Source organism: Aulonocara sp. 'chitande type north' Nkhata Bay, linkage group LG17 (genome assembly GCF_057382095.1).
Source record: "Aulonocara sp. 'chitande type north' Nkhata Bay isolate Kocher_YH1m ecotype deep benthic linkage group LG17, A_spYH_male_GT1.1, whole genome shotgun sequence".
NCBI classification, from domain to species: domain Eukaryota; kingdom Metazoa; phylum Chordata; class Actinopteri; order Cichliformes; family Cichlidae; genus Aulonocara; species Aulonocara sp. 'chitande type north' Nkhata Bay.
Genome location: NC_141360.1, coordinates 10,793,076 through 10,819,637, shown reverse-complemented (window position 1 = coordinate 10,819,637; position 26,562 = coordinate 10,793,076). Strand labels below are relative to the sequence as shown.

The 26,562-nt window shown below is 39.6% G+C and overlaps 2 protein-coding genes across 14 annotated transcripts; one reads left to right on the top strand and one right to left on the bottom strand.

Moving 5' to 3' along the window:
* Nucleotides 1-875: 875 nt before the first annotated feature.
* On the top strand, nt 876-16,997 carry fxr1 (FMR1 autosomal homolog 1). Of its 13 annotated transcripts, none has more exons than XM_086268546.1 (19): nt 876-977; nt 4,703-4,755; nt 4,880-4,973; nt 5,078-5,149; nt 5,243-5,391; nt 5,603-5,696; nt 5,903-6,019; nt 7,466-7,636; nt 9,518-9,596; nt 11,385-11,494; nt 11,658-11,744; nt 12,361-12,492; nt 12,627-12,852; nt 13,066-13,159; nt 13,265-13,374; nt 13,698-13,907; nt 14,137-14,253; nt 14,865-14,947; nt 15,083-16,997. In XM_086268546.1, exons 1-19 carry the CDS (start codon nt 927-929, stop codon nt 15,269-15,271), a joined length of 2,238 nt encoding a protein of 745 aa, XP_086124672.1. In that variant the 5' UTR covers nt 876-926; the 3' UTR covers nt 15,272-16,997. The 13 variants fall into 13 exon arrangements, with proteins under 13 accessions (XP_086124672.1, XP_086124675.1, XP_086124673.1 ...); XM_086268549.1 differs by having other exon boundaries at nt 11,649-11,744; nt 13,701-13,907; nt 14,137-14,214; XM_086268547.1 differs by having other exon boundaries at nt 11,649-11,744; nt 14,137-14,214.
* Nucleotides 16,998-19,687: 2,690 nt separating this feature from the next.
* dnajc19 (DnaJ (Hsp40) homolog, subfamily C, member 19) lies at nt 19,688-24,460 on the bottom strand. Its single transcript, XM_086268745.1, has 6 exons — nt 24,312-24,460; nt 23,905-23,956; nt 21,366-21,439; nt 21,145-21,224; nt 20,855-20,925; nt 19,688-19,845 (listed from the first exon to the last, which is right to left on the bottom strand). Exons 1-6 carry the CDS (start codon nt 24,312-24,314, stop codon nt 19,775-19,777), a joined length of 351 nt encoding a protein of 116 aa, XP_086124871.1. The 5' UTR covers nt 24,315-24,460; the 3' UTR covers nt 19,688-19,774.
* Between the last annotated feature and the right edge of the window lie 2,102 nt (nt 24,461-26,562).

The following is a 26,562-nucleotide window of genomic DNA, read 5'->3' as shown; positions in this document are numbered from 1 at the left end:
TATTAGAGCAGCGTTTCCAGCTGTATCCCAATAAAAGAGACCTACATTTATATTCTGATAGTGCACTTTTTTTTCTTTTTTTTTTTTTTTTTTTTTACAATTTCATACAAATTTAGAACTGTTGACAGTAGAGTCCAGGAAAGTAATTCTGAAGTAGCAGCAGATAGTTGCCCCTCCTTAAGGTGGGTACTTCCTGTTAAAATGGTGTTTTTCTGTTCCACCCTCACCTAGTGCCTGCTCATAGGGGTACGTTTGATTGTTGGGCTTTTCATTCTAATGCTTTAAGCTCTTTACCTTGCAGGATGAAGTGCCGTGAGGTAACATTTGCTATGATTTGGCAGTATGTAAATAAAATGAACCTTAATTGAATTCCATCAGAAATTGACTGTCTTTAAGTTTGTGGTTTTTTGGGGGGGTTTCGGTCCTTCACTACATTTGCAGAGTAAATATTGCTCCTAAATATCACATAATCAGACCAAACTTTTTGTGTTACAATCCTTCCACCGTAGTTCTGCTAGGAAACACTGCTCCGGAAACTGAAATGGGGATTTACTTTTTACTACAAGTATTGCATCTGAATCAGCTATCTTGACTAGGTCAGTTTGGTTGTCTGTGTTATTGCAAAGAATGGAATAACATGTACTGAAAGTGATTTAGTAGGTGTCTTCTAATGGTCATTACAACAGCACAATAAAACGGGACTAAAACTACAAAACATAAATAAAAGGGCATTCATCTTTTGTAGTTTCACTTTTGGTTTGTCAGGTAAGCTACATTAGAATAACAAGTTATATTTTCATTTTAATTCAGTTTTAAATGTGCAAATTTTACATGTACTTGTTGTTATACATTTTACTGGTGCTAAGATGTCAAGTCCTGACGCTTGAAGGAGCACCTGTCGTCCCAACATCCTTTGCGTTTCCAATATGGAAGAACTGGCGGTGGAGGTCCGTGGCTCCAACGGGGCTTATTACAAGGTAAATACCGGCTTATCAATGCAGTTTCAAACATAAAAGTTGTTCATACGGTACAGTATTCTAGTTTAAGTCTCGTGGATTGTGGCAACATGATCCGACTTCCTCTGTACGTACCCGAGAGTTCGATATTAGCTTGTACTAGCAATGCTAGCCATAATTAGCAAGCTAAGCTAGCGTCACTCCCATGTCCTCGCCAGCTGACACTTTTGAGGACCTTTCTTCAAAGCCAGTTTGGAAGAACCGCAGTCTTGCATGCGATAACTTGAATACGTAACACAGAGCAGGTGTTATTAATTTTATTTGACTTCTTGTGCCGCTTTCTCGAGCTGAAAGTTAGCTAACTTGTTAGTTGCCTAGCTGTTGACGTCGAAAGATGTTGCTGAAGTAAATAGTATCTGCATGTGTCATCATTGGCTATTGAGCTGATATCAGAAACACGGAGGACCAGCCCATTATACCTTGACGCAGTTTACTAAAGTGTGTCGTGTTGTGAAGGCACCATGGTTGGTGGTGTGAGAGATTTTGAAGTCTCTCTGCACAGACTTCACGACTGACTGTCGCTGTCTATTATTTGATACTCCATCATTCCGAAGCTATTTTTTCGGTATGTGTGAGCCAGCTGTTCCTTGTCAATCCCGACCAGCTGGCATGTCGAGTGGGTCACTGATACCATCGACTTTAAAGCTATTTCTAGACGTGCTGCCCACAGCAACACCCTCGCCTCTTCTCCCCGTGTCTCCTCTCTCTTCTCATTTTTCTCCAGACTTTCAAGTTTTTCTTTCTTGTCTCACCTTCACATCCCATGACTTCTTTTGTACTACTGCATTTTCACACTGTTCTCATTGCTTTTCCTTATTTAACACACCCCTTTTTTCCCCTGGGCGATTCTGTCCACTCTGCCACCCCTGTGTCTTAAACTCTTTAGACATACGTGTGTGTGCTTTCTTTGAATGTAATCAACACCGTCCTTCACGCAAGCGAGACACATGGCTTAAATAAGTGTCTGAACGCATTGAACCTGGGGTTCAGTACTTCCAAGTCTGGTGTGTAGTGTTGGGTACCTCACGTTTGACTCTAGCACAGGCGTTGTGCCAAAAAATGATCCACTGCCAAAACTGATTTCTGATGTTTCTGTGTGTGCGTGTGTGTTTTCTTTTTGTTGGGGCTTTTTTTAATGATATCTTTACTTATGTTGTTAAATAGACTGTAGTCATTAGGATTTATGTAGGAGTTATACGTTAAGTAAGGAAATGACTAGTTTTACAGTGTTTTTATGTCTCTCTGTTATTGTGCCTGTGTATGAAAGAACTGTGATGATATATTTGTTGCGTTTTCCACTGCCCTCTTGGCCAGATCTGTCTTGAAAAAGGCTTTTGTAATGTCAATATCACTTTCTGGATAAATAAAGGATATATAAAAGTAATTTTGCAGCTTCCACCCTGTGATAGGAATGTTGTCAAATGCTGGAAAGCAGTTCAAACTTAAACTTGCAAAATCAGAATCAGAATCAGAATCAGAATACTTTATTGATCCCTGGGGGAAATTATTTTTTGTTACAGTGCTCCATTTTAAACCAACATTAAGACAAGACAGACAATACGCTAACTAAGAATAGTACAATATATACATATATATACATACATACATACATAAGTCACTCATAAATAAATAGTTGGAAAAGAAACATGTGTAGTTGTAGCAGCAAACAGTGTGTTAAGTGGATGCGTTGTACAGGGAGATGGCCACAGGCAGGAATGATTTCCTGTGTCGTTCAGTGGTGCTTTTCGGTAATCTCAGTCTCTCACTGAACGAGCTCCTGTGACTGACCAACATGTCATGGAGTGGGTGGGAGGTGTTATCCAACATTGTCTTTATCTTGGACAGCATCCGCCTCTCCGACACCACCTTGAGGGAGTCCAGCTCCATCCCCACAACATTGCTGGCCTTACGGATCAGTTTATTAAGTCTGTTGGCATCTGCGACCCTCAGCCTGCTCCCCCAGCATGCAACAGCATAGAGGATCGCACTGGCCACCACAGACTCATAGAAAATCCTCAGCATTTTCTGGCAGATGTTGAAGGACCTCAGTCGCCTCAAAAAATAGAGACGACTCTGGCCCTTCAAACAAACAAGCAAACAAACAAGTCCATACTTATCAAATATATCATTTTGTTTTTTATTTATTTAGATATTTTACACACTAAACTATCTTGTGTTGGTCACTATCTGTTACCATCAGTGGTGCTGATGTCACTGTCACAGTATTAGCATACCACAGTATTAAATAGTAGTGCTAGACTATTATCGGTTTTGGTTACGTACTAAGGTTTCAAACATGCTATCTCACATAGTGTAAGAAAGTATGATTGTTTACTGCAGATAATATTCTAATATGCTAATAAATGCAGTGTTAAACATGTTAAAACATAAACTAAGACAGTGACAACAAAGCTCTCTTTCTCTGATAGTAATTGATCTAACTGCCGAATTACCTGAAGAAGCTCATGAAGCTGTCAGTGTCTCACTAAAATACTTTTCTTCAGTTCACTGCCACTGCCATTGTCCTTTGTTTTTGTTGTTCTTTTGTTTGTTTTCTGGTACGTTTTCTGGAAAGTTGCTGGTTTCACTGCCTGCAAGTTTGGCTTTGATTCAAAGACAGGAGGCCGAGCTGGAGGTGGCAGAAGTGAAGATGTTTAGATTAAGTTAGAAAATGTAATGTAAGAACAAGATTAGAAATGAGTACATCAGAGCAACAGCTCAGGTTGAGCATATTGGAGACAAAGTTAGAGATGCAAGGCTGAGATGGATGAAAAGGATGTTGAAGATGGAGCTGCCAGGCAGGAAGAAATGAGGAGGACATCACAGATGGTTTATGGATGTAATGATGGAGGACATGCAGACTGTTGGTGTGACAAAGAAGAATGCTAGGGATAGGGTGACATGGAAGCAGATGGTCTGCTGTGGCAACCCCTGAAGGGACCAGCTGAAAGAAGTCTTTGTTTATGGCTTTCAGATTTTACTAGTCCAGTTTTAAGACCTCTGCTGCTGAGTGTTGTGGCAGTCATCAGTATCAGTCAGCTGCTAATTGACATCCAACATCCTGAAAGTTGGAGTGAAGCTGTGGGAGGCTATGCTACTTGGTTATTAAATTATTTGCAGGGGAGAAAAGTATTTAAAAATCAGATAATATAAACACATTATGTAATAGTTCTTTTAAGAAAGCCAGTGTGTGCCTTCTATACACAAAAGCTCAAGATCACTTATCTGCGTGCACATGCCCACCTCCTGCAACAAATTGAATCTAAATCTGTGGGAAACGTAGTTATGTTCACATTCAGTTTTACACTTTGTGCTGTCACACTGTATCCTAGTGTTTTAACAAACATGTTCAATTTGCTTCTTTTCATGCAGGGTTTTTAAGTATTTTAAATTCATTATTGTGCACATCCTTGTATACATCCTAGCACTTTTCTTCAGAATTGTTTGCTAGTGCTTTGCATATCTTAGCATGTTACTGTGAGTTGTATACAGATGAGATAGTGGCAAACAATCAGCAGGAGTGTGCATCTTGTCAACAATGCGTATATACTTTGTGTGCATGCACAAAATAAAAAAAATGGGTTCCCATACCCAAAATGTCACTTTTTCTGCTAGACATAAAAAACTCTTCTTTTAAAGCAGGAACTATATTTAACCGCTGATCTGTGTTTCTGTCCCTCCTGCAGGGCTTTGTCAAAGATATCCACGATGACTCTCTCACTATTGCCTTTGAGAACAAGTGAGTCTTTACTTCTTCTGCATTTGACCAGTTTTCATAAAACATGTAAATTTAATATTTTATCATAGATCCAGAACCACCATGTTTTAGGTAAAAGAAAAAAATGGGGTCTTTTTTTTCTCAGTTGGCAGCCAGAACGCCAAGTGCCCTTCAGTGATGTCAGGATGCCCCCACCTGCTGATGTCAAGAAGGAGATTGGAGAGGGTGACGAGGTGGAGGTAAGGACACAGATATAAGTTCTCTCCTTTTTTCTTTTCCTCTTGTCCTCACCTGCTTGTTTCTATATGTGCCTTATCCTGCTTATGTTTTCGTCTCCTGGCAGATCTTTTCTAGAGCCACTGAACTTGAGCCGTGTGGTTGGTGGTTGGCTAAAGTCCGCATGATGAAGGGAGATGTGAGTAAAACCTTTTTTGTACATGTGACTATAGGCACTATGAAGAGTATTCTACTTATTCATTTTTTTTGTTGAACCTTTCCATATTTCCAGTTCTATGTGATTGAGTATGCAGCCTGTGACGCGACTTACAACGAAATAGTGACCTTTGAACGTCTGCGTCCGGTCAACACCAACAAGGCCATCACCAAGAACTCCTTTCACAAGTGCTTTGTCCCGGTTCCTCAGGATCTACAAGAAGCGTATGTACAGCACCTTTACAGCAACAAAATTAGAGACAGACAGATTTTAACTAAATTCACAGGCTTGTTTAGTTCATTAGCAGTGAGAGTGTGTATATGCAGTAGAGCCTTTATTGTACCTGTTATATATGGTCTGTCTCGTTTTTTCAGTAGATGTGAACTGTTTGTTTAAGGATTGGAAGGTAATATGTTTTTTGTTTTTTGTGGACAGGTGCCAGAATGAAAATGCTCATAAAGACTTCAAGAAAGCCGTGGGAGCCTCTCACATCTCATACTGCCCTGAGACCAGCCAACTAGTGATTGTGGTAACTGGCTTTCTGTGATTCTGTGGTGACATGTGGAAATGTACAGTAGCACCAAGGCTAATGCACGATGTGCTACACCTTTATCCTGCCCTGCATGTTTGTCTAATACATGACTCAGCTGTTCATTTCTTTTAGTGATTATGAGCAGAGGAGTATCCCCACATATTTGCATAAGTCTTTTTATTTCCTGTGTGTGTGTGTTTTAGTCCACCAACGAGACGACAGTGAAGCGTGTGTCTTTGCTGAGTGACATGCACCTGCGCAGCCTCAGGACCAAGCTACTTCTAATGTCACGCAACCAGGAAGCCACAAAACACCTTGAGGTAGGGTGATGGCAAGAAAAAGACCTGTTACTGAGATGTTCTGGGGTTACTGTATGCACTGTAGTTGCCTTGGAACAATCTCAGTTGGTAGTTCAGGCCATTTATTATGGTAAATGGTAAAATACAATCCTACTGCTTAAAGTAAGCTAAAACAATAGCCAAATTATACTTTTTAGTTGAGCAATTGTCGTTTTGCTTATAGCTTTTTATTGTGCCATTTAGTATTGGGCAGTGATCTCCAGACTGATTGTTGTATAATACCATAATATAATACAATAATTGAAGTGGGAGAGTGGGGTTAACATAGTGCGGTGCACTTAATGCAAGCTGTGTGGCTGAAACTTAAAAATAAGAGAAAAAAAGAAAGAAAGAAGTAGGTAAGTAACTGGCAAGTTTATTTTCTACTTCCAGTTCAAAAAGAACTAATGTGTGCTGTTCCAGCAGGGTGGCCTTCATATACAGCAGGGATGGGGGAACTCCAGACCTCAAGGGCTGGTGTCCTGCGGGTCCTTGATCCAACACAGCTGATTTAAATGGCTAAATTACCCTCTCAACATGCCGTGAAGTTCTCCAGAGGCTGGTAATTAAGTAATCATCTGATTCAATGTGTGCTGACCCAGGTGATATCTAACATCTGCAAGACACCGACATTTCAGGCCTGGAGTTCCCCACCCCTGATATACAGTGATGGATGGTTTAGCCTATCATTGGGTGACTGTAAGTAGGCGGATGATAGCTGAACAGCAAAAACTGTATAAAGTTATAACATTTGACAGACTTTTTTCTTTAACTAAACTTTTTTTTCAACAAACTTGTTCAGTCTGTTTTGATTGTTGTTTTTTTAATTTCATTTTCTTTTTGAAGTAGCTCACCTGTCTCTGCTCAGCCCTGCATCATGTGCTCCTCATACATATTAATCTTTTAATTTAAAGAAGTTAAGGAAAGAAGACAAAGTAGCATCTTTCCAAATACTTTAAAGTTACATCTACAGACAGGAATCCTCTTCTTCTTTGACCTCTAGTTTTGTGATGGTGGATCAGTGTAGCCGTTCCTTACAGAGTTTGAAGTTGCATCTGTGTCACAAGTGTCAGTAATATGTAGAAATACTGAAATGAAGATATAGTGAAGCTGATAAAGTTAATGACTCATGAATCTGATAAGTGTAATGTAATGCATGGAAAAACAAGACAAAAAAATGCCTTGATTGGCAAGCCACTAGCAGTTCCTCTGATCATTGTCAGTCCATGAGCTCAGCATCCTTGGACACAACCATATTACCAAAGATATTTCAATAATCTTAACCTCTGTAAGGTCGAGCATTTAGTTTTTGAGTTTAAATTAACAGTACACTTAAATTTGTTATTGTTCAGTTTTTGTACAGGATGAAAGCTTCAGACAGAGCTGACTGAGTTCATTGATTTTGACTATGTCTTGTGTTTTTCGTAGAACTCCAGGCACTTGGTGTCTTCCTTCCAGGAAGAGTTTACAGTGAGACTGGATCTAATGGGCCTGGCCATTGGCAGCCATGGTAGCAACATCCAGCAAGCCCGGAAGGTTCCAGGTGTAACTGCCATTGAGCTGGATGAGGAGTCAGGCAATTTCAGGATTTATGGGGAGGTCGGTTGGTAATACAGGAGGTAGTAGGGTTACTGGATTGTACACCGGGTAAAATAACTATTTAACATGTCAAAAATGATCTAAGTCACTTTTTAAAGATGCTATTGACATAAATTCTCACCAGATGTCGGCCAATCCATACATGCAAAGAAATCAAACCATAGATGTCCATAAATTATGTGTAATAATGAGAAATGTCTCAGTTGTTGAAGTTCATTCAGTACTTTGTACAAAAGCCTTTGTTGGTGACGAGAGCTTCAAGGCGCCTCCTGTATGGAAAAGTAGTTGTAATGTGGGATTTATGTGATTCTTCCACATAAATAGTCTTTAAATCCTAAAGGGTTCTTCTATGAAGAGTTTTAGTTCTTTCTCTGAAAATTTTATAAAGGAGACAGGTCAGGTGATTGGCTGGGCCATTCTAGCAGCTTTTTCTTCCTCTGAAACCAGTTGAGAGTTCACTTGGCTGTATGTTTTTGATCACTGTCTTGCTGAAACATTCATCCTCATTTTATCTTCATCATCCTGGTGAACGGCAGCCGATTTTTATCAAGAATGTCATGGCACATTTTCCACGTTCATCCTTACTTTAATAATATGAAGCGTGCCAGTGCTGTATGCTGAAAAACAGCCCCACACCATGATGTTCCCAGCTACAAACATCACCGTTGGTATGGTGTTTGTGGGGTGATGCAGTGCAGTGCCTTATGGCATCCAAAGGGTTCATTTTGGTATCTGACCAGACTGTTTCCTCTGGGTATTTCACAGGCTTGTCTAAATGTTGTTGTTAAACATGCTTCAACATGCTTTTTCTTCAGCAATGGAGTCGTGCGTGGTGAGTACAATTGTACTAAAACAATTGTACCTGCTGATTCCAGGTCTTTCTGTTGCTGGGCTCTTGAACAACTCTGCTAATAATTCTTTTCACTCTGCTGTCTGAAATCTTATAGGGAGGTCGTTTTATGTTGAAAAATTTGCAGCAATAAGGTTGTGAAGGTCTTGCGAGAGCTCATTGGTTTTACCCGTCTTGTGTGTTTCTTGTGAGACATCTTAGTAATGGGACAGCTTTTTATAGGCCATCATTTGGGACTGAATCAGCTGATAATGAATTTGCACTAAGTGGGAGGATTGCTTTCTAGTTACTGATAGTTACCATGCCCTTTTTCACATTTTTCATGGGTTGTTACCAATGTCTGGTGACAATTTCATGTCAAAAGCACCTTTAGAAACATACTTGCTTAGAGAATTGGTGACCTGTTCAATACATACTTTACCCTCTGTATATAAAAGCAAAGTAAAAGTAATTTCCACAACAAAATCAGTAAATATTTAGTATTTTATCGAGCTTAAATTGGCTAAATTGTCTTTCAGTATATATTGAATTATCAACAGGGCTTTATTATTCTATACAACAACATGGTTGTCACTCCCGTCTTAGCTCCTGCCAGTGAGGATGTGAGAAAGAGAAGTGATGACGAGGGTGACATGGTGTTTAACATGTGCACTTAAACTGGTAAACAGTATAGATGCTTTCTCTAATGGTGAACAAGAAAGAAGTAATAACATATCTTTCTTATGAAATTGTTGCTTTTAGTTGACGAGATTCCTACAAAGAAATGAACACCATTTAAAGAATCCATAATTATTCCTGTATGGCAGGTTATGTGTGAAGTAATATGAAAATGCTGACATGAAATTGGATTTGCTAAGTCTCTTTTTTTAATGGTCTCACATGGAGAATGTTATTTATAAGAGAAATAGCGTGGGACTCTTTAGATGTGCTCTTTGTGTATATACTGTACATGTTGTACAGTGGTAACTGGGTTGTGTATATGTTTTAGCTGAGTGTGTAATATATGCAAGCGACCCTGTGTCTTCCTTTAGACAGCAGAGGCAGTAAAGAAAGCCAGAAGCTTCTTGGAATTTGTAGAGGATTCGGTCCAGGTGCCAAGAAACCTTGTTGGTAAGTAGATTCAACTATTTTAAGAAGGGGATAAAGAAGTTGGTATTTAGTAACAGCAATGAGTAATTAGTAACAAGTCATTCATTCATTCAGTACATTATTTGCTCAACTTCTCAGCAATATTTAAACAAAAACTTTCATCTACAGGGAGTGCAGAATTATTAGGCAAATGAGTATTTTGTCCACATCATCCTCTTCATGCATGTTGTCTTACTCCAAGCTGTATAGGCTCGAAAGCCTACTACCAATTAAGCATATTAGGTGATGTGCATCTCTGTAATGAGAAGGGGTGTGGTCTAATGACATCAACACCCTATATCAGGTGTGCATAATTATTAGGCAACGTCCTTTCCTTTGGCAAAATGGGTCAAAAGAAGGACTTGACAGGCACAGAAAAGTCAAAAAAAGTGAGATATCTTGCAGAGGGATGCAGCAGTCTCAAAATTGCAAAGCTTCTGAAGCGTGATCATCGAACAATCAAGCGTTTCATTCAAAATAGTCAACAGGGTCGCAAGAAGCGTGTGGAAAAACCAAGGCGCAAAATAACTGCCCATGAACTGAGAAAAGTCAAGCGTGCAGCTGCCAAGATGCCACTTGCCACCAGTTTGGCCATATTTCAGAGCTGCAACATCACTGGAGTGCCCAAAAGCACAAGGTGTGCAATACTCAGAGACATGGCCAAGGTAAGAAAGGCTGAAAGACAACCACCACTGAACAAGACACACAAGCTGAAACGTCAAGACTGGGCCAAGAAATATCTCAAGACTGGTTTTTCTAAGGTTTTATGGACTGATGAAATGAGAGTGAGTCTTGATGGGCCAGATGGATGGGCCCGTGGCTGGATTGGTAAAGGCAGAGAGCTCCAGTCCGACGCCAGCAAGGTGGAGGTGGAGTACTGGTTTGGGCTGGTATCATCAAAGATGAGCTTGTGGGGCCTTTTCGGGTTGAGGATGGAGTCAAGCTCAACTCCCAGTCCTACTGCCAGTTTCTGGAAGACACCTTCTTCAAGCAGTGGTACAGGAAGAAGTCTGCATCCTTCAAGAAAAACAAGATTTTCATGCAGGACAATGCTCCATCACACGCGTCCAAGTACTCCACAGCGTGGCTGGCAAGGAAGGGTATAAAAGAAGAAAAACTAATGACATGGCCTCCTTATTCACCTGATCTGAACCCCATTGAGAACCTGTGGTCCATCATCAAATGTGAGATTTACAAGGAGGGAAAACAGTACACCTCTCTGAACAGTGTCTGGGAGGCTGTGGTTGCTGCTGCACGCAATGTTGATGGTGAACAGATCAAAACACTGACAGAATCCATGGATGGCAGGCTTTTGAGTGTCCTTGCAAAGAAAGGTGGCTATATTGGTCGCTGATTTGTTTTTGTTTTGTTTTTGAATGTCAGAAATGTATATTTGTGAATGTGGAGATGTTATATTGGTTTCACTGGTAAAAATAAATAATTGAAATGGGTATATATTTGTTTTTTGTTAAGTTGCCTAATAATTATGCACAGTAATAGTCACCTGCACACACAGATATCCCCCTAAAATAGCTAAAACTAAAAACTACTTCCAAAAACATTCAGCTTTGATATTAATGAGTTTTTTGGGTTCATTGAGAACATGGTTGTTGTTCAATAATAACATTATTCCTCAAAAATACAACTTGCCTAATAATTCTGCACTCCCTGTACTGTGTTTATATATCCTCAGTTTACTAGTGTCTCATCTTTTTGACCTAAGCTGCGACATCCTACCTTTTGATCCTTTTCTCTTTTCTTTGTCTTTAGGCAAAGTGATTGGTAAAAATGGTAAGGTCATCCAGGAGATAGTGGACAAGTCCGGTGTGGTGCGTGTCAGGATAGAAGGAGACAACGATACCAAGCAGCCCAGACAAGAAGTAAGCCTGCTACTGCGATGTGTTTACCCCCAACTGCTAAAGCACTGATCCCTATGACAGATGTTTAAAAGTCTATAGGAGTACAGAGCGTACAAACAGTGTCATTTAGTTGGACAGTCCCATATTAACATCTGTGTTGTGTTTTTTTGTTTTGTTGACACAGGGAATGGTCCCATTCACATTTGTCGGCACTAAGGAGAGCATTGGCAACGTTCAGGTCTTGTTGGAGTACCACATCTCTTACCTAAATGTACGAGCACCTTTGTGCGTGTGTCTGCGTGTTGCGTTTGCTAACCTTTTTCAAATGCTGCAATGTGAATTCCCAGCTATGTCAAGCTGCTTTTAATGTCCACTCTGGCACAAGACTAATGACACTGCCCGGCTTTTAGCATGGAAACAGCACACAATAAACATTGCTCAAGCAGGATTGCTTTTTGTATGTGCTTTGCAGATAGTGTTCTCAGATGTGTTATTATAATTTCTTATATTTAATTTGATTTGAATATTAAGTGCAGAAGGATGGAAAATATGTTTGTATGCAGTAAATAGAAATAATATTGAAATGATTATATTACAATATTGTCAAAATATTTCATATTGGAGGCCGTTACTTTAGTTACAATGAAGCCTTCGTTTCCATATTGTTGAGCTGGATTTTAATTTACCACCAATTCAATCTTTAGCAAGTAATCTTATATAAAAACGTAGTGCAGGATTCATAGATATGTGAAATTTGCTCTTCTGCAGTCTGTATTTTGCTGTGTATCCATTTTACACCATGTGTATGTGTGGGTCCTGTGCTGTTTGCATGTTTTGTGCTGCGTTGGTGCTTCGTGTGTGCTTTGTTTTGCACCGTTTGTGTGTAGGACATGGTGGAGCTACTTGCAGAGGGCGCACAGCTAGCGGAAGAGCTGAGGCAGATTGTGGATTATACACAGGGAGGCAGCCTAGCAAGATTAAGAATAAACAACACAAGGCGAATTGGATGTGATGTAGATGTGTGTATGGTCATTATGCATGTGTGTGCCGTGATGACTATTTTAAAACAAAGCTCTCAGATTTGCATTTTTTATTTATTTAGTTTAGAACATACTGCTTTTTTTGTATTATTTATCGTCTTCCTTTGCTCTAGGAGGTGGAGCAGCTTCGTCTGGAACGGATGCAGATTGACGAACAGTTGCGTCAGGTTACCCAGGGCCACCGACCAGTTGACAGGGACAGGGGAGAGAGGGGGGAGAGAGGAGGCGGGTATAATACAGAAAACAATGCCAATGCCTCCTCTACGTCCGTGCATGGCAGTCGCTCTTACAACAGCCGAGGGCGTGGACGCAGGGGCCACAACTACAGCACTGGATATGGTAGGCATCTCTAAAAATCAAACGCTATATGTGCAAAAAAATCACATATACAGTAAAATCATGCAGGAGGTCAAATGTTTGGATTGTTCGCACCTGTAACAAGGTGTATAACTATCTCCTTCTTTCTCCCTCTTTGTTCTATCCTTTTTATGTGGGTTATTCTTTCTTTCTTTCTTTTTTTTTGTCTTCTCACACGTGTTTGGTTACACTCAGGCAACACCTCAGAGCAGTCCAACGCCTCTGAGACAGATTCTGAGCGCAAAGATGAGCTGAGTGACTGGTCTCTGGCTGGAGAAGATCATGAAAGGTGAGGTTACTGTGATCCATATATTGCATTATCTCACCAGTTTTTGACTAAACTGCTGGTTGCTGTTCTGTGTAATCAATTTCATTTGGTTTGGTGGACTTGCAGGGAGCGGGAGAGAGGCCCACGGCCACAGAGAGATGGCCGCAGAAGGCCAGGACCCGGCCGAGGAAGGGGAAGGGGACGTGGAGGAAGAGGAAGTTACAGCAACAGCTCTGGTAAAATTGATAATTCAAGGAAAGTAGGGACACTCTAATTTGTCTAGGGAGCTTGGAAAGAAAAGCGTCTGGACTTGTTTAAGTTTCCTTGAAGACGTTTCATCCAAGAAGCTTCTTCAGTTCTGGACTGAAGCTTTAAGTTTCCTTGAAACGTCTTTCAGGAAACTTAAAGAAGGCCAGAAGCTTTTCTTTCCAAGTTCCTTAGACTACGACCTGGATGATTGGGAACCTTCACAGATATATTGACACTCTAAGTTATCATTTTCTTCTGTTAAAGTTCTGTTTGAAAGTTTTTGCCTATTAATCTGATCCTGTATGTGCAGCAGGGCCTCGAGACCATGAGGATAACCATCACTATGGAGCCTTGGAGGTAAACACAGAGACCGATCAGACAGCTGATACAGATGCTAGCGACTCCAACTTGCCTGCTAACCGCCGCAGAAGATCTCGGCGACGCAGAACAGACGAGGATACCACTCTGATTGATGGCATGAGCGAGTCAGACAACGCCTCTATGAGTGAAAATGGAACAGGTATGAACGTTACTAGATGTTTGTTGTTGTTGTTGTTGTTGTCGTCTCACACAGTGTATTCAGGTTATACCGACTGCTGTTCTGAGCTGTCAGGACTGTGCAGCAGTGCATCATTTCTATTTTGAAACATAAAGGGCGTCAGTGCAGCTCAAAGTAGATGACAATTGTAGATCGCGATGTAAGTCCCTCCACCCCAATCCCTCTGTTTGTGATGACCTGACACCTTTAGATGACCAGGAAGCTAAACCTCAACGTCGTAATCGTAGCCGACGTCGCAGAAACCGTCTGCCTGAAGAGAGGCAGCCAGGTAACCAGGCAACTGGATCACCTAGTGTGCCCTCCTCCAGTGAGCACTCTGAATGACTTGACTAAAAAAACCTTGTGTTTGTTTGTGTTCCACCAACACCATGCTAAACACAAACTATGGAAAACTGAGCAGTCGTGTTCTTGGCTTTTGCTATTTGATTCAATATGGCTGATCAATACTGTAATATAGCATTTTCTAACAAGGTTTGGTACGTAGAAATATAAGTATGCATCTCTTTTTAGCAGAAAACCTTTTTTTACCAATAACTTTGTCACAACTTGCTTTTGCTTTGTCATGCTGACATTAACAGCAATTAATAGTCTTGTTTGTGTGGTGTGTCATTGTAAATTGTTCTAACATATTTTGGTGTAATCTTGAATCTAAAATGCATAATTAGTAAAAAGGTTATTCTCAGACTGTGAGAAAGGGCACTTTTTCTTTAACTGTGTACACAGGTTTAATAGTAATTCACTTCACACTGCAAATGCTGCTGTTGTGTGTGTTTCACTAATCTACAAGAACTGTGAAGACGATACAATCCTGATGAAGTTTGGAATATCTGAAACAGATTTGTGCCTCTGCTCTGGTATGAAGGAGTCAGTCTTCATGTGCTTTCATAGTTTATTTTCTCTGTTGTTGTATTTGTTTAGTTACTGTGGCTGACTACATATCCAGGGCTGAGTCTCAGAGCAGACAGATGATCGAGAAGGACTCCCAGAAAAACAAGGATGTGGTCAGTACCTAGTTTACAATATCCTCACTTCTCGCTGCTTTAAAAGCCTGGCAGTCACTGGTGATTTAGTGTTCGTCATTCATTCGTCATTCTCTCTCACCCATCACACACTGTTTGTCCCACCTTTCTGTTTAGGGTCAGGTGGATGTCATCGCCGAACACAGCCCAAACTCTGCCGTGGCAACCACTAATGGTTCTAACGGTGCAGCCGATGGCGACGGCAACAATGGCACAAGAGCTCCCAGGTCTTCCACTGAGAAGTCCACTAAAGTCTCCTACAAGGAGGAATCTAACCCACAAGCTGTTGTTAATGGACTCTCCTAGTCAGGGCAAGGAAAATGGTTTCAAATATTTGAACTTCTAGAGCTGCACTTGATTGAATCTCCATGACTGGAGCAGCTTCAGAAGTGAACCATAACATTTAAAGCACTGTTTTCTCTCTCTCTTTTTTATTTTAGATTTTCCAAATATTTGTGACCTGTTCCGCTGTGCAAGTTTCAGAGGTCAGAACCTGAACCTCCCTTTTTACACCTGTTTTATCCAACTATTCATTTTCCTTTTTTTTCTTTTTTTTTTTACAATAGTTCTTCCTGTATGAGCTTGCCAAAGATAGTCAAACACATAAACTTACAGATGTGTACATGAACTGCTTTTCAGTCCTGTCTTCACTGAGAGCTCTGGGAGAGGCTGCACTGAGTACAGCGTTTATTAAATCAGACAGGGATTCCAGTCAAACCCATACTGTGGTATGAATGCAGCAGTCCTTTTTCTATTCGTAGAAACATCACAGCAGGGTTTTAAAAAGCCTTTTCCTAGTTGGATCCAGAAAAATGCTTCCATAAACTTATTTCAGGATGTAAATTAACTGATCTGCATGGGCAGTAGCACAGTGCAGATTGGCTTGTTGGAAACCCCAAGTATGTTTGACATAAACGTGATTAGCTGTCGTGCCTTGAGAGTAGATTCAACATGTCGTTGCCTGGCTCTGCATGCCATCTGAAATCCTTTCACCTGTTTCTGTGTTAGCCTTCATCTGCCACAGCGGAACCAGACACGGCGTCTCCATGTGCTAAATGTTCTCTTATGGTACTGCGGGAGGTGAAGGCAACCACTGAAACACCCCAAAAAGATTTTAGGGGCATCTTTTTAAAGTCAGGAGTGTCTGTTCTCGTTGTGGGGAGGGTGGGGATGAATCCAGTTATCCTTTATATATATATAAATATATATATATAAATAAATATATCTGTTGAAGAATTTCACATTAGCTGCTTCCTGTTTTTCCAATATGCAACCACTTGGGTCACAGAAGAAATGCTTTTACATCGTGTCTGGAAAAGAAACTGTAGAAGAGTCGTTTTCTTTGCACTGAAACATAACCTTTCTTCTGTTTAAAACGTGATTGTAGTTGAGTCTGAAAACTGGCTTGTTACCGTTTAGTGCTGGACAGATATGTACCATCAGTGCTCGGCCACCTGGAAACATCTCATTCCTAAACATTGTTTCATTACGTACATCCCGAGTAATGCTTGATGCTGATTAATTTTTTTCCCTCACTAGGAATTCAATAAAGTCACTTGAGTTTCTTTTAGGGTATTGTCCACTTTTATCTGCCCACTGTTGGGGAAAACAGAGCCCTGTAAAAACCGACCACTGCGGTGTTGAGATGTTTCCAGAAAACCTTGCCCAGGTGACGATGTCATTTTCATGGTTCTTCCACACTGGCTGGCTGGAAACTGGTCATGACTGTTCCACTAAGGAAGGAGATATATTTGGTTTATTTATTTTTAAGAAAATGTACAGTATTTAAAAAAACAAACAAAAACAATCTCTTCTGTTTTCTTGACACTAACATGCGATGCTTAGAGGTTTTCTTTTGGGACAAATTTGGACTACTGAGAGTTGTGACATCCCAAGTGTTTTTGTTGGGTCAACTACAGTAAAGTTTTTTTTGTTGTTTTTTTAAGGATCGTCTGGTTGGTTGATGTGCAATATGTTTTGTATGCAGGTGGTTCTTAAATAAACTTGATCTTTCGTGTAGATCTAAAACCCATCTCTGTGTCTTGCTTGTGACTGTTAGCTGTACACATACTTTTCAGGAATGCTGCGTCGCTGCATTGTGTGGAGATTCTGATTTGGATAGTGAATGTGACAATAACCTGTTTACTGATGTGTAAAGTATACTGGTGCAGTTCGAGTTTATTAAACAAGGTTTGTCTTTTTCAAAAACTGAGACATGACCCACATCATCTAACTCTTGACCAAGTTTATTGAAAAGTGTCTTGTTAGTTTTTGTATTATCCTGCAGCCAGAAAGATTATTAAATGTATGAATACAATGTAGGCATCCTTTACTAGCCATGATTTGTATATGATAGCTGTGGTGTCTCTTTTACAAGTTAAAAACTTATGAAATGAGAAATAGGAAAAGTTGTGTCTTTGGCTGAATGTAATGAAGTGTTTTCACCACAGATGGGATCCTGCCAACACACCCTCTTGGCTTCTGTGGAGTCACAGGCAGTTTCATGTTGCTAGGTTCACAGACTTAGAAGCTGTTGATTTGGTCACCACTCATGTTTCAGTATCCATCAGACAGAATTTCTTTTTCAGCATACAACCGGCTTCTTTTCACTGGCTAAGCTTCAAAACATTTCCATATGCAAATGCAAAATGTTTCACCTGCTTAAGTTGATTTAAACCACAAATCTGCTTTTGAGTGAATTAACCTGTTACATTGGAACATCACATACAGTGGGGCAAAAAAGTATTTAGTCAGCCACCGATTGTGCAAGTTCCCCCACTTAAAATGATGACAGAGGTCAGTAATTTGCACCAGAGGTACACTTCAACTGTGAGAGACAGAATGTGAAAAAAAAAAATCCATGAATTCACATGGTAGGATTTGTAAAGAATTTATTCGTAAATCAGGGTGGAAAATAAGTATTTGGTCAATAACAAAAATACAACTCAATACTTTGTAACATAACCGTTGTTGGCAATAACAGAGGTCAAACGTTTACTATAGGTCTTTACCAGGTTTGCACACACAGTAGCTGGTATTTTGGCCCATTCCTCCATGCAGATCTTCTCGAGAGCAGTGATGTTTTGGGGCTGTCGCTGAGCAACACGGACTTTCAACTCCCGCCACAGATTTTCTATGGGGTTGAGGTCTGGAGACTGGCTAGGCCACTCCAGGACTTTCAAATGCTTCTTACGGAGCCACTCCTTTGTTGCCCGGGCGGTGTGTTTTGGATCATTGTCATGTTGGAAGACCCAGCCTCGTTTCATCTTCAAAGTTCTCACTGATGGAAGGAGGTTTTGGCTCAAAATCTCACGATACATGGCCCCATTCATTCTGTCCTTAACACGGATCAGTCGTCCTGTCCCCTTGGCAGAAAAACAGCCCCATAGCATGATGTTTCCACCCCCATGCTTCACAGTAGGTATGGTGTTCTTGGGATGCAACTCAGTATTCTTCTTCCTCCAAACACGACGAGTTGAGTTTATACCAAAAAGTTCTACTTTGGTTTCATCTGACCACATGACATTCTCCCAATCCTCTGCTGTATCATCCATGTGCTCTCTGGCAAACTTCAGACGGGCCTGGACATGCACTGGCTTCAGCAGCGGAACACGTCTGGCACTGCGGGATTTGATTCCCTGCCGTTGTAGTGTGTTACTGATGGTGACCTTTGTTACTTTGGTCCCAGCTCTCTGCAGGTCATTCACCAGGTCCCCCCGTGTGGTTCTGGGATCTTTGCTCACCGTTCTCATGATCATTTTGACCCCACGGGATGAGATCTTGCGTGAAGCCCCAGATCGAGGGAGATTATCAGTGGTCTTGTATGTCTTCCATTTTCTGATGATTGCTCCCACAGTTGATTTTTGCACACCAAGCTGCTTGCCTATTGTAGATTCACTCTTCCCAGTCTGGTGCAGGTCTACAATACTTTTCCTGGTGTCCTTCGAAAGCTCTTTGGTCTTGGCCATGGCGGAGTTTGGAGTCTGACTGTTTGAGGCTGTGGACAGGTGTCTTTTATACAGATGATGAGTTCAAACAGGTGCCATTCATACAGGTAACGAGTGGGGGACAGAAAAGCTTCTTACAGAAGACGTTACAGGTCTGTGAGAGCCAGAGATTTTCCTTGTTTGAGGTGACCAAATACTTATTTTCCACCCTAATTTACGAATAAATTCTTTACAAATCCTACCATGTGAATTCATGGATTTTTTTTTCACATTCTGTCTCTCACAGTTGAAGTGTACCTCTGGTGCAAATTACTGACCTCTGTCATCATTTTAAGTGGGGGAACTTGCACAATCGGTGGCTGACTAAATACTTTTTTGCCCCACTGTAAGTGTAATTTCAGTAAGCACAGGAACATTTTTTAAGTTTCTGCTAATGCTAAAGTGTTCAAACCAACTAACATTTTACCACATTAACAACAGCGTGCTGTCGCTAAAAAAAGACATGCAACATAATATTCACATGTCCAAATGTATCTAGTAAAATCACAAGTAGAAAAACTGTCTTTGTTCTCTCACAAAATGCATAATACTCAATGACTCCATTAAGTTTAGCAACTGCTTATGAGACATCTGTAGGTTGGACTAAGAAACACACTTCATGTGTGATCTTAAAAAACGCAAAACAACAATTTGAAGTTCTGTCAAATGGAAACCTCTTTATAGAATTTCACAAAGTCAATATAAACTGAGCAGTAATAATGGCAGGATTCTGGTCTGCACTTGTACAGCGTGATTTTATTTTTAGAACAATCAGTTAGAAAAACTTTCAAGTCAGTCAGTGCATGAATAAGCATCTCCACTTTTATTTCTTGGCCTGCCCGTCCATCAGATCCTTTGCTTCGTTTATCTTTGCTGCTAAGTAGGGAGATCCACCTGCAACACACACACACACACACACACACACATAATCACACTTCACGTTGAACAACAAAACAGTTCCTTTTACTATGCAGGATGTTGACAATACACCTAAGACCTGTTAACAGACTTGCCACTCATGCGTAACAGCTCAGGACTACATTCTGAAGTTAAATGTTATGTAAACTTTATTTATACAGCACCTTTCACAGGTCAAAACCCACAAAGTGGGTAAATAAAAACAGGCATATAAAAACACAGAAGACAAAACGATAAAACAGCATACATATGACATCATACAGCCTAAAACTAGTTAAAAGCCAGTCTGAATAAGCGAGTCTCCAGCTGCTTGATTTTTTTTTGCATGATCAGCTTTTCATTGTAAATAAAGTGCAATTGTGAAACGTGGTCACCGATTTTTATGAAGGTTCTCGAGCCAGTGCAGTGTTTTCCAGAACAGAGCTGTGTCGGTTCTTCTGCAGTGATGCCTCAGACTTGTGTGCACAAATACCAGGAGGGTTGAAAGCTTTTAAAGTCTGAGAAGAACTTTATTCCTTGATTTTATTTTTTTGTTGACTGCAAACAAGTTTGAAACTATTTTATTGTTTTATACACCTTGATATATAATCCTAAAGCTGAACACCTCTCTGGACTTTGTGGACCTTGTATCATATTTGTACATTTGGCAGGACTATGTCTGAATGAACTTTTTATGCTTATTCTTTTGTAAAAATTCTGTTGCTCTGCTTTCAGTATACATGTCTCTGATTGTTCTGGTGCTTCAACGCAGCCATTTTTATCCAAATTTGCTGACAGCTACACTGGGAAGTCCCTGCTTGACTTATAAAGTTGACCACCGTTATAGGCAAAGGCAAGTGAAGCCAGATAATGGAAAGATACTCTGATTATACTGAACTTTGTTCATAGTATTTTAGTGGTATTTTGTTTATTTTTTATTTTCACTAGATAACAGACTCATCAGAAAAATAGTCGGTCTTTGAATAAGCACTAAGCTTTCTCTTACCTCTATCTGGATGGTTCAGGATCATCAGTTTTCTATGAGCTTCTCTGATCTTATTCTTGTTGGCTGTGGGACTGAAGACAGAATAGTGGTGCAACAGTAAATGTATGTAACAGTGAATTATTATGAGTGATTAGTGGTGGTTGTTAAATGTGCTGCTGTAGTGGAGAGACTACAAACAACACAACAAGGTAGCCGTGCAGCACAAGACCAAACCTCTCTGAACCTGGAAGTATTGTAACATCACAGATAGACTAAGAATCAGTGCTGAGTGCTGATCAGCATCCACATACCTGACACCTAAAACCAGAGCAGCTTCTCTCTTTGTCATCTTTGGTTCAAATCCACCTCTATAGTAGCCTCCTCCAAATGCCTGAAACAATGTGTGCAGTCGAGGTTACGAGTTAGGAAAGAGAAAACGAAATGCAGACTGAATGCAAAGACCAACATGTGTCTGTGTTTTCTGCACATCGAACTGGCAGAGTTATCACAGCAAACACGGGTTCCTTCTTACAGTTTTAGGGAAGCTCTGAAGGGCCTGTTTCATCTGGGGTTCCATCTGCTTCATGGCCTGCATGGCATAGCGACCTGGTACATGAAAAAGATGAGACATTTACAGTGATGGGCAAATCCACTTTATCTCAGATGACAAATCAATCTGTGGATTTGTCCCTTAAATGTTTTACTGTTAACACTGATGCGGTTTAGGGTTGGGCGCCGGTGCAACTAACAATACTTTTCTCACGATAATGCTACTATCACAGTACAACAATACAGATACAGTACTGACACTACAAGACAACCTGTAATATATGAAAATCTGAGAATATATTAACTAACAAAAAATCACCTAGACTCACCTAGCTTAACCGAACTACCAAAAAACATTTGTCTTACATCTTCAGTTTCTGCTTAATAATTTATTTGTTGAAAATCAATAAAAAGCCACATAACTTAGAAACTATGATTCTTACAAGTGTGTTGTGTACTGTAAACATATAGAGAGCGTTGTGTAAAGATTTAAAATATCATCACATTTGACCTCTGACCTCTTCTTTAAAGTCAAAGAATGTGAAACTTTCATCTTTTATCTGTAAAACTACTTCAAGTTCTACTACCTTTGTTTAGGACATGATACTGGTATATGGGGATTCTAAAAGTCACATCATAGTTTGCCTCCAAATATCATGTCACCTCTCCCCTCACTTTTACATTTCACGCCTGCCTTTCTTTCAAGTTTATTAATATTATACAATAAACTCCAGTTATTCATGTCCACCTATTTACAAATTAATACCTATAATCTATAGAGGTGGGAATCACCATACATCTCACGATACGATATTATTGCAATTTTTTAAAAATATTTTGCGATATTCAGATTCTGTACATAAAGGTAAACTTTATCAATATTCATTATATCTAATATCAAAGTCTCGCACTCAGTCTTTCTCTCATTTCAGTCAGTTTTATTGTTGACAAACTGAACGGTTTGTATTACAGTCTAGTCCAACTTAACTGAATGCAACCATCTGGTACAATTATAGCTATTATGAACTATGCAGCTCATTAAGCAACTGAAGAATTTGAAAGTAAATTAAAACAAAATATAATTTTACATTAAATAAAAAAGTTTTAAACTTAATTAAAATAAAACATGTCTTAAATTAAAATAAGTAAACTGTCATGTTTATTGCTGCCAAAAAAAAAGTGAAACACATTTGGACATTGAAGGAATGTCAGGATTCTTGCTCAGAAAAAGGATCAACATGCTCTGAAGTCATATCACGATACTACACAGTATCGATTATTCCCCCCACCCCTAATAATCCATGACCTACTCCAAAATAATGTTTGTGGAATCAAAGTAAGCATGTCATGCCACCCTTATCTGATTTTTTCCTGCACTTCAAACTTCCTAAACTTTATATAATACTACTCCCTTAAAAGTAAATACTGCCCAGAGATTAAACGACATTGGCAGAGGTTTGCACTCTCAGGTTTCTGTAATGTAAATGTTCTTCATAATTTAATATCTGCTTTGGAGGCGAGGAGCATTCGCATACTGTTAAATTAAACCTTAAACACAAGGTTTCATGTAGTTTCTGTCAACACACACAGGACTCGCCCTTGACCTACTGATAGATGACAAACGGAAAACCAACATAAACATGAAAGTTAAATCATTCAGTGGTTTTGGTTTTGAGTCAAAAAGAATCTGTTATGATATGGGACGGATAGAACAACAGTCTTCCAAAATATAATATTTATCATTTGTGATGATGGTGCTGCAAAACACCAACTATTATAACTGCAAGTCTATTAGTCAGACTGTAAATCTGTGTTTCACACCATCCTTCCTTCCCTTTAGATTAAATGCATTTACAAAGTGCTTCGCAGTCTACAAACATTTCTAACAATGCTTTTTACTATACATACTATGTGTGGAAAGCTCTGTCACACTGCTGCTGCGCTGCCTGCAACATGTGTTACATTTAGTCTGCATTGTGTGTTTAACCTTTTTCTATGTTAAACATTAAAATTTGCTTTACTTTTGTTAAATATGCGGCTCTACTCTATATGTTTGTGATCAGTCACTCGCTGCCAAAACCGCCTCTTTTATGCGAGCGCTGTCATTGCTAGACCAGGAAATCCAGGGTCGAGTTACTGAGTTGATATCTAGCTTAACCTGACCACTTAGCTAGATTGCCGATGTTGAGAGGTCTAACCACACAGTTATATTTTCTTCATTACATTATTTGTAAGACAGTTCAAGCCTCTTATTCCTGCTCGGGATAGTATATTAAGCAAAATGACACTATAAATGTGCAAAGTGCAAATAACACTATTAAAAAGTTGTCAAAAACATATGTAAATTTACAAAAATAGAACTACGTAGAGCTATTTTTATGTCATTCATATATGTGTATGCATTTTGTTTAATAGTTTCCTTGCAATTCAAGTGCTTTGTACTGAAGTTCAATGTCCATGGTGCTGTACACTCGTGAAACCCTGTCTGACAAAGTTAACAACAAAATTTTCCATTCACGGACCTGCAAATCCAGCTGCTGCCAGAGCCAGTCCCACTGCCACCATGGAGCTGGCCTGCGGAGGCAGAAAGGTGGAAATCAGAAAGCTTCATGACATTAGGGGATACAAAGCAAATCAGCAGACCAGTGACCGCGTTGGAGCTCGCTGCGAAACCCAAGCGGCGTGTTTACATTTGATTTAAACCTATCAATGGTCCAATTATCAGGCTAATAGTGACGTGCTGGTTAAAATAAGAAGAACACCAAACTTTAGCTTAGCTTGGTCCAGTCGTGTTGGGTCATATGCACGTTTAAGTAAAGCTAACACTAGCTTAGCTATTAAAAATAACGCCTTCAAACGCTATTTCCGTAGTCTCTCGAGCATGCAACCATTTTCACATTTCATGTGGTAAATCACGATTTCAACTTACCATGTTTCTGTGTTATGTTCCGTTTATGCTGAAGATTACGACCATAACTTTTGACCTCTCATGTTTTCGTGGCTCAGGCGTCCATGTGTTTATGCCGGAAATGAAAGAGAACTGTCGTAAACGCCGGGTAAACGCAACTCGCAGCTGTTTCCTTGGTTTCTAACGTTTGTGTTTATTCCTGGATAAATAAAAATTTGCGGGAAAGTTATTTGACTTTATAAAACCATACAGTTAAAAGAAAAAAAAAACACAGGTTAAACATTTTAAGGGAAACATTTTTTTAAAAGGGAAAAAAAATTGAAAATAATACTTTACCCAGTTTATGTCAATGAAAATATTCTGTTGTGATTCTAGGATGAGACAAGTACAAGTAGTGAATGTGCAAACTCGTGTTAATGCTTATGCAAGGTAGTTTATTAGTGTGACAGATACTTCTAATAATACTGTAAGAAATAGTGCAATTATACTTAATAGCTGTGATGAGGTGGTAGAAGAGCAGTGTTGATTATTTTATTCAGGTGTCTAATGGTCTTTGGGTAGGTGTTTGAGAGTCGTTTAGTCCTCAATTTCAGACTCCTGTAGTGTGAATAGATGACGCTGTAGGTGATGTTAATTATGTTTTGGGCCCTCCCGATGATGCTGGTGCTATGAATCCCCTGTAGTAAAGGAAAGGTTACTCCTGAGATATACATTAAAAATTTTATCCCGCTGTAATGAACAGTGTAAATAAATAACCACTGTAATTCTGGTAGTAATCACACTTTCAGCTACACATGCATAAGAAAACAACAACAACAACAAAACCTTAAAGATCACAGATGCATACCTTTGTAATTTCTTTAATCTCTTCAGTCTGATGATTTCATTTTCCCCTTTGAATATTGCCTCTAATGTTGGTCTTAGCTGTGTGTCCTTTCCCCTCCCATGCTACTCTTGGTCCTTTTCATGAATGCTGTTGGAAGTTGGAACCTGACATGAACCTTTTTGGCAGTGAGTTCAATTTTATTAGTTTCAAAAGCACATTTTAATTTTTAAATTGTGGGTCTCTGTGTGGTCAAACTAGATGCTATTGTTAGCAACCCGTTAAATACTAGCTTAAACTGAATGCTTTTTGAATGCTTTTCTTGTCACACGTGTTTCTGGTATGTATACTCATATTATAGGTAGCTGGTGAGTGTGATACACCGCAGCTCAGGAGTGACTAGAACACTTGAAGTGTGATACACAGCTAATGTTAGCATTTAAAGTGCACTGGGAGGCCAGGGCTAAAAAAATAATTAAACTAAATAGTAGTTTAGCTAATTAGCAATTTAACCCTTTGATAAAGAGCTACATGCACTGGAACAGCTAGACTGTTTTCCAGCAAGTAAAACTTCTTGCCAAAAAAGTGCGCGTGGGTTCAGCCGCTAAGCGTGCTGGTTGATCAGAGGATGGCCACCTACATCTACGTCGTGTTCCAGAACAGTAGCGCGAGACGGAGTGTTGGCAAACAGGGAAAGGTGATTTTCAATCAGACAGCACACATTCTTCTTGGCAGAGTCATCCAAGTGTTTTGGGTGGAATTTTAAATTGTCTAATACTTCTGAGTTGAGAGCAACCCTCGGCACAAACAAAAAGTAAACCATCACTTTCTGGATTGTACTGAGACGCTGATGCTGGCACAACTACGGGCATTAGTGATGGGATTTCCGGCTGTTTTTAGAGAACCGGCTCTTTCGGCTCGACTCACTAAAAAGAGCCGGGTCTTTCGGCTGTTTTTAGAGAACCGGGTCTTCAGGTTGTTTTGTTGCTTTAATTAATTTATTATTAACAATAATATAAAATTATGTACAAAAGGAATTACTAATGTAAAAAAAAAGTGGTTTTATTTATATATGTTTATATATAAATATATACAGTGGCCCCTAGAGACAAAACACGTACAAACTCCAAAACACATTTCTAGCATTAACTGAACTTCAAAACAGAGCTACCTAGATCACTTAAATTACACAATTGAAATATGTGTATTGTTTGTGTATTTATACACAAGCACTCATATATATTCAAATAATTTTAAAAAAAAAGTTCATTTACCTGTTACTATCACACACCAAATCCGGTCGTTTGAAGTTTGTACGTGCTTTGTCTGTAGGGGCCACCTTAAATATACTTTTATTTATTCACTCCACATAAAATGTAATAAATAAATCATATAATACAAAAACCAACTAGTCACATTTCAACTTTTAACTATTTAAATTTTCAGCTT

Excerpts from the sequence above, each read along its gene's own strand:
- fxr1 (XM_086268546.1), top strand. The coding sequence starts at position 927 with ATGGAAGAACTGGCGGTGGAGGTCCGTGGCTCCAACGGGGCTTATTAC. Across the intron at positions 11,495-11,657 it reads CCAAGCAGCCCAGACAAGAA|GGAATGGTCCCATTCACATT; the intron begins GTAAGCCTGCTA and ends TTGTTGACACAG. Across the intron at positions 14,254-14,864 it reads ACCTAGTGTGCCCTCCTCCA|TTACTGTGGCTGACTACATA; the intron begins GTGAGCACTCTG and ends GTATTTGTTTAG.
- dnajc19 (XM_086268745.1), bottom strand. Across the intron at positions 21,440-23,904 it reads GGCAGCAGCTGGATTTGCAG|GTCGCTATGCCATGCAGGCC; the intron begins GTCCGTGAATGG and ends TTCATGTACCAG. Across the intron at positions 20,926-21,144 it reads GCTCTGGTTTTAGGTGTCAG|TCCCACAGCCAACAAGAATA; the intron begins GTATGTGGATGC and ends TTCTGTCTTCAG.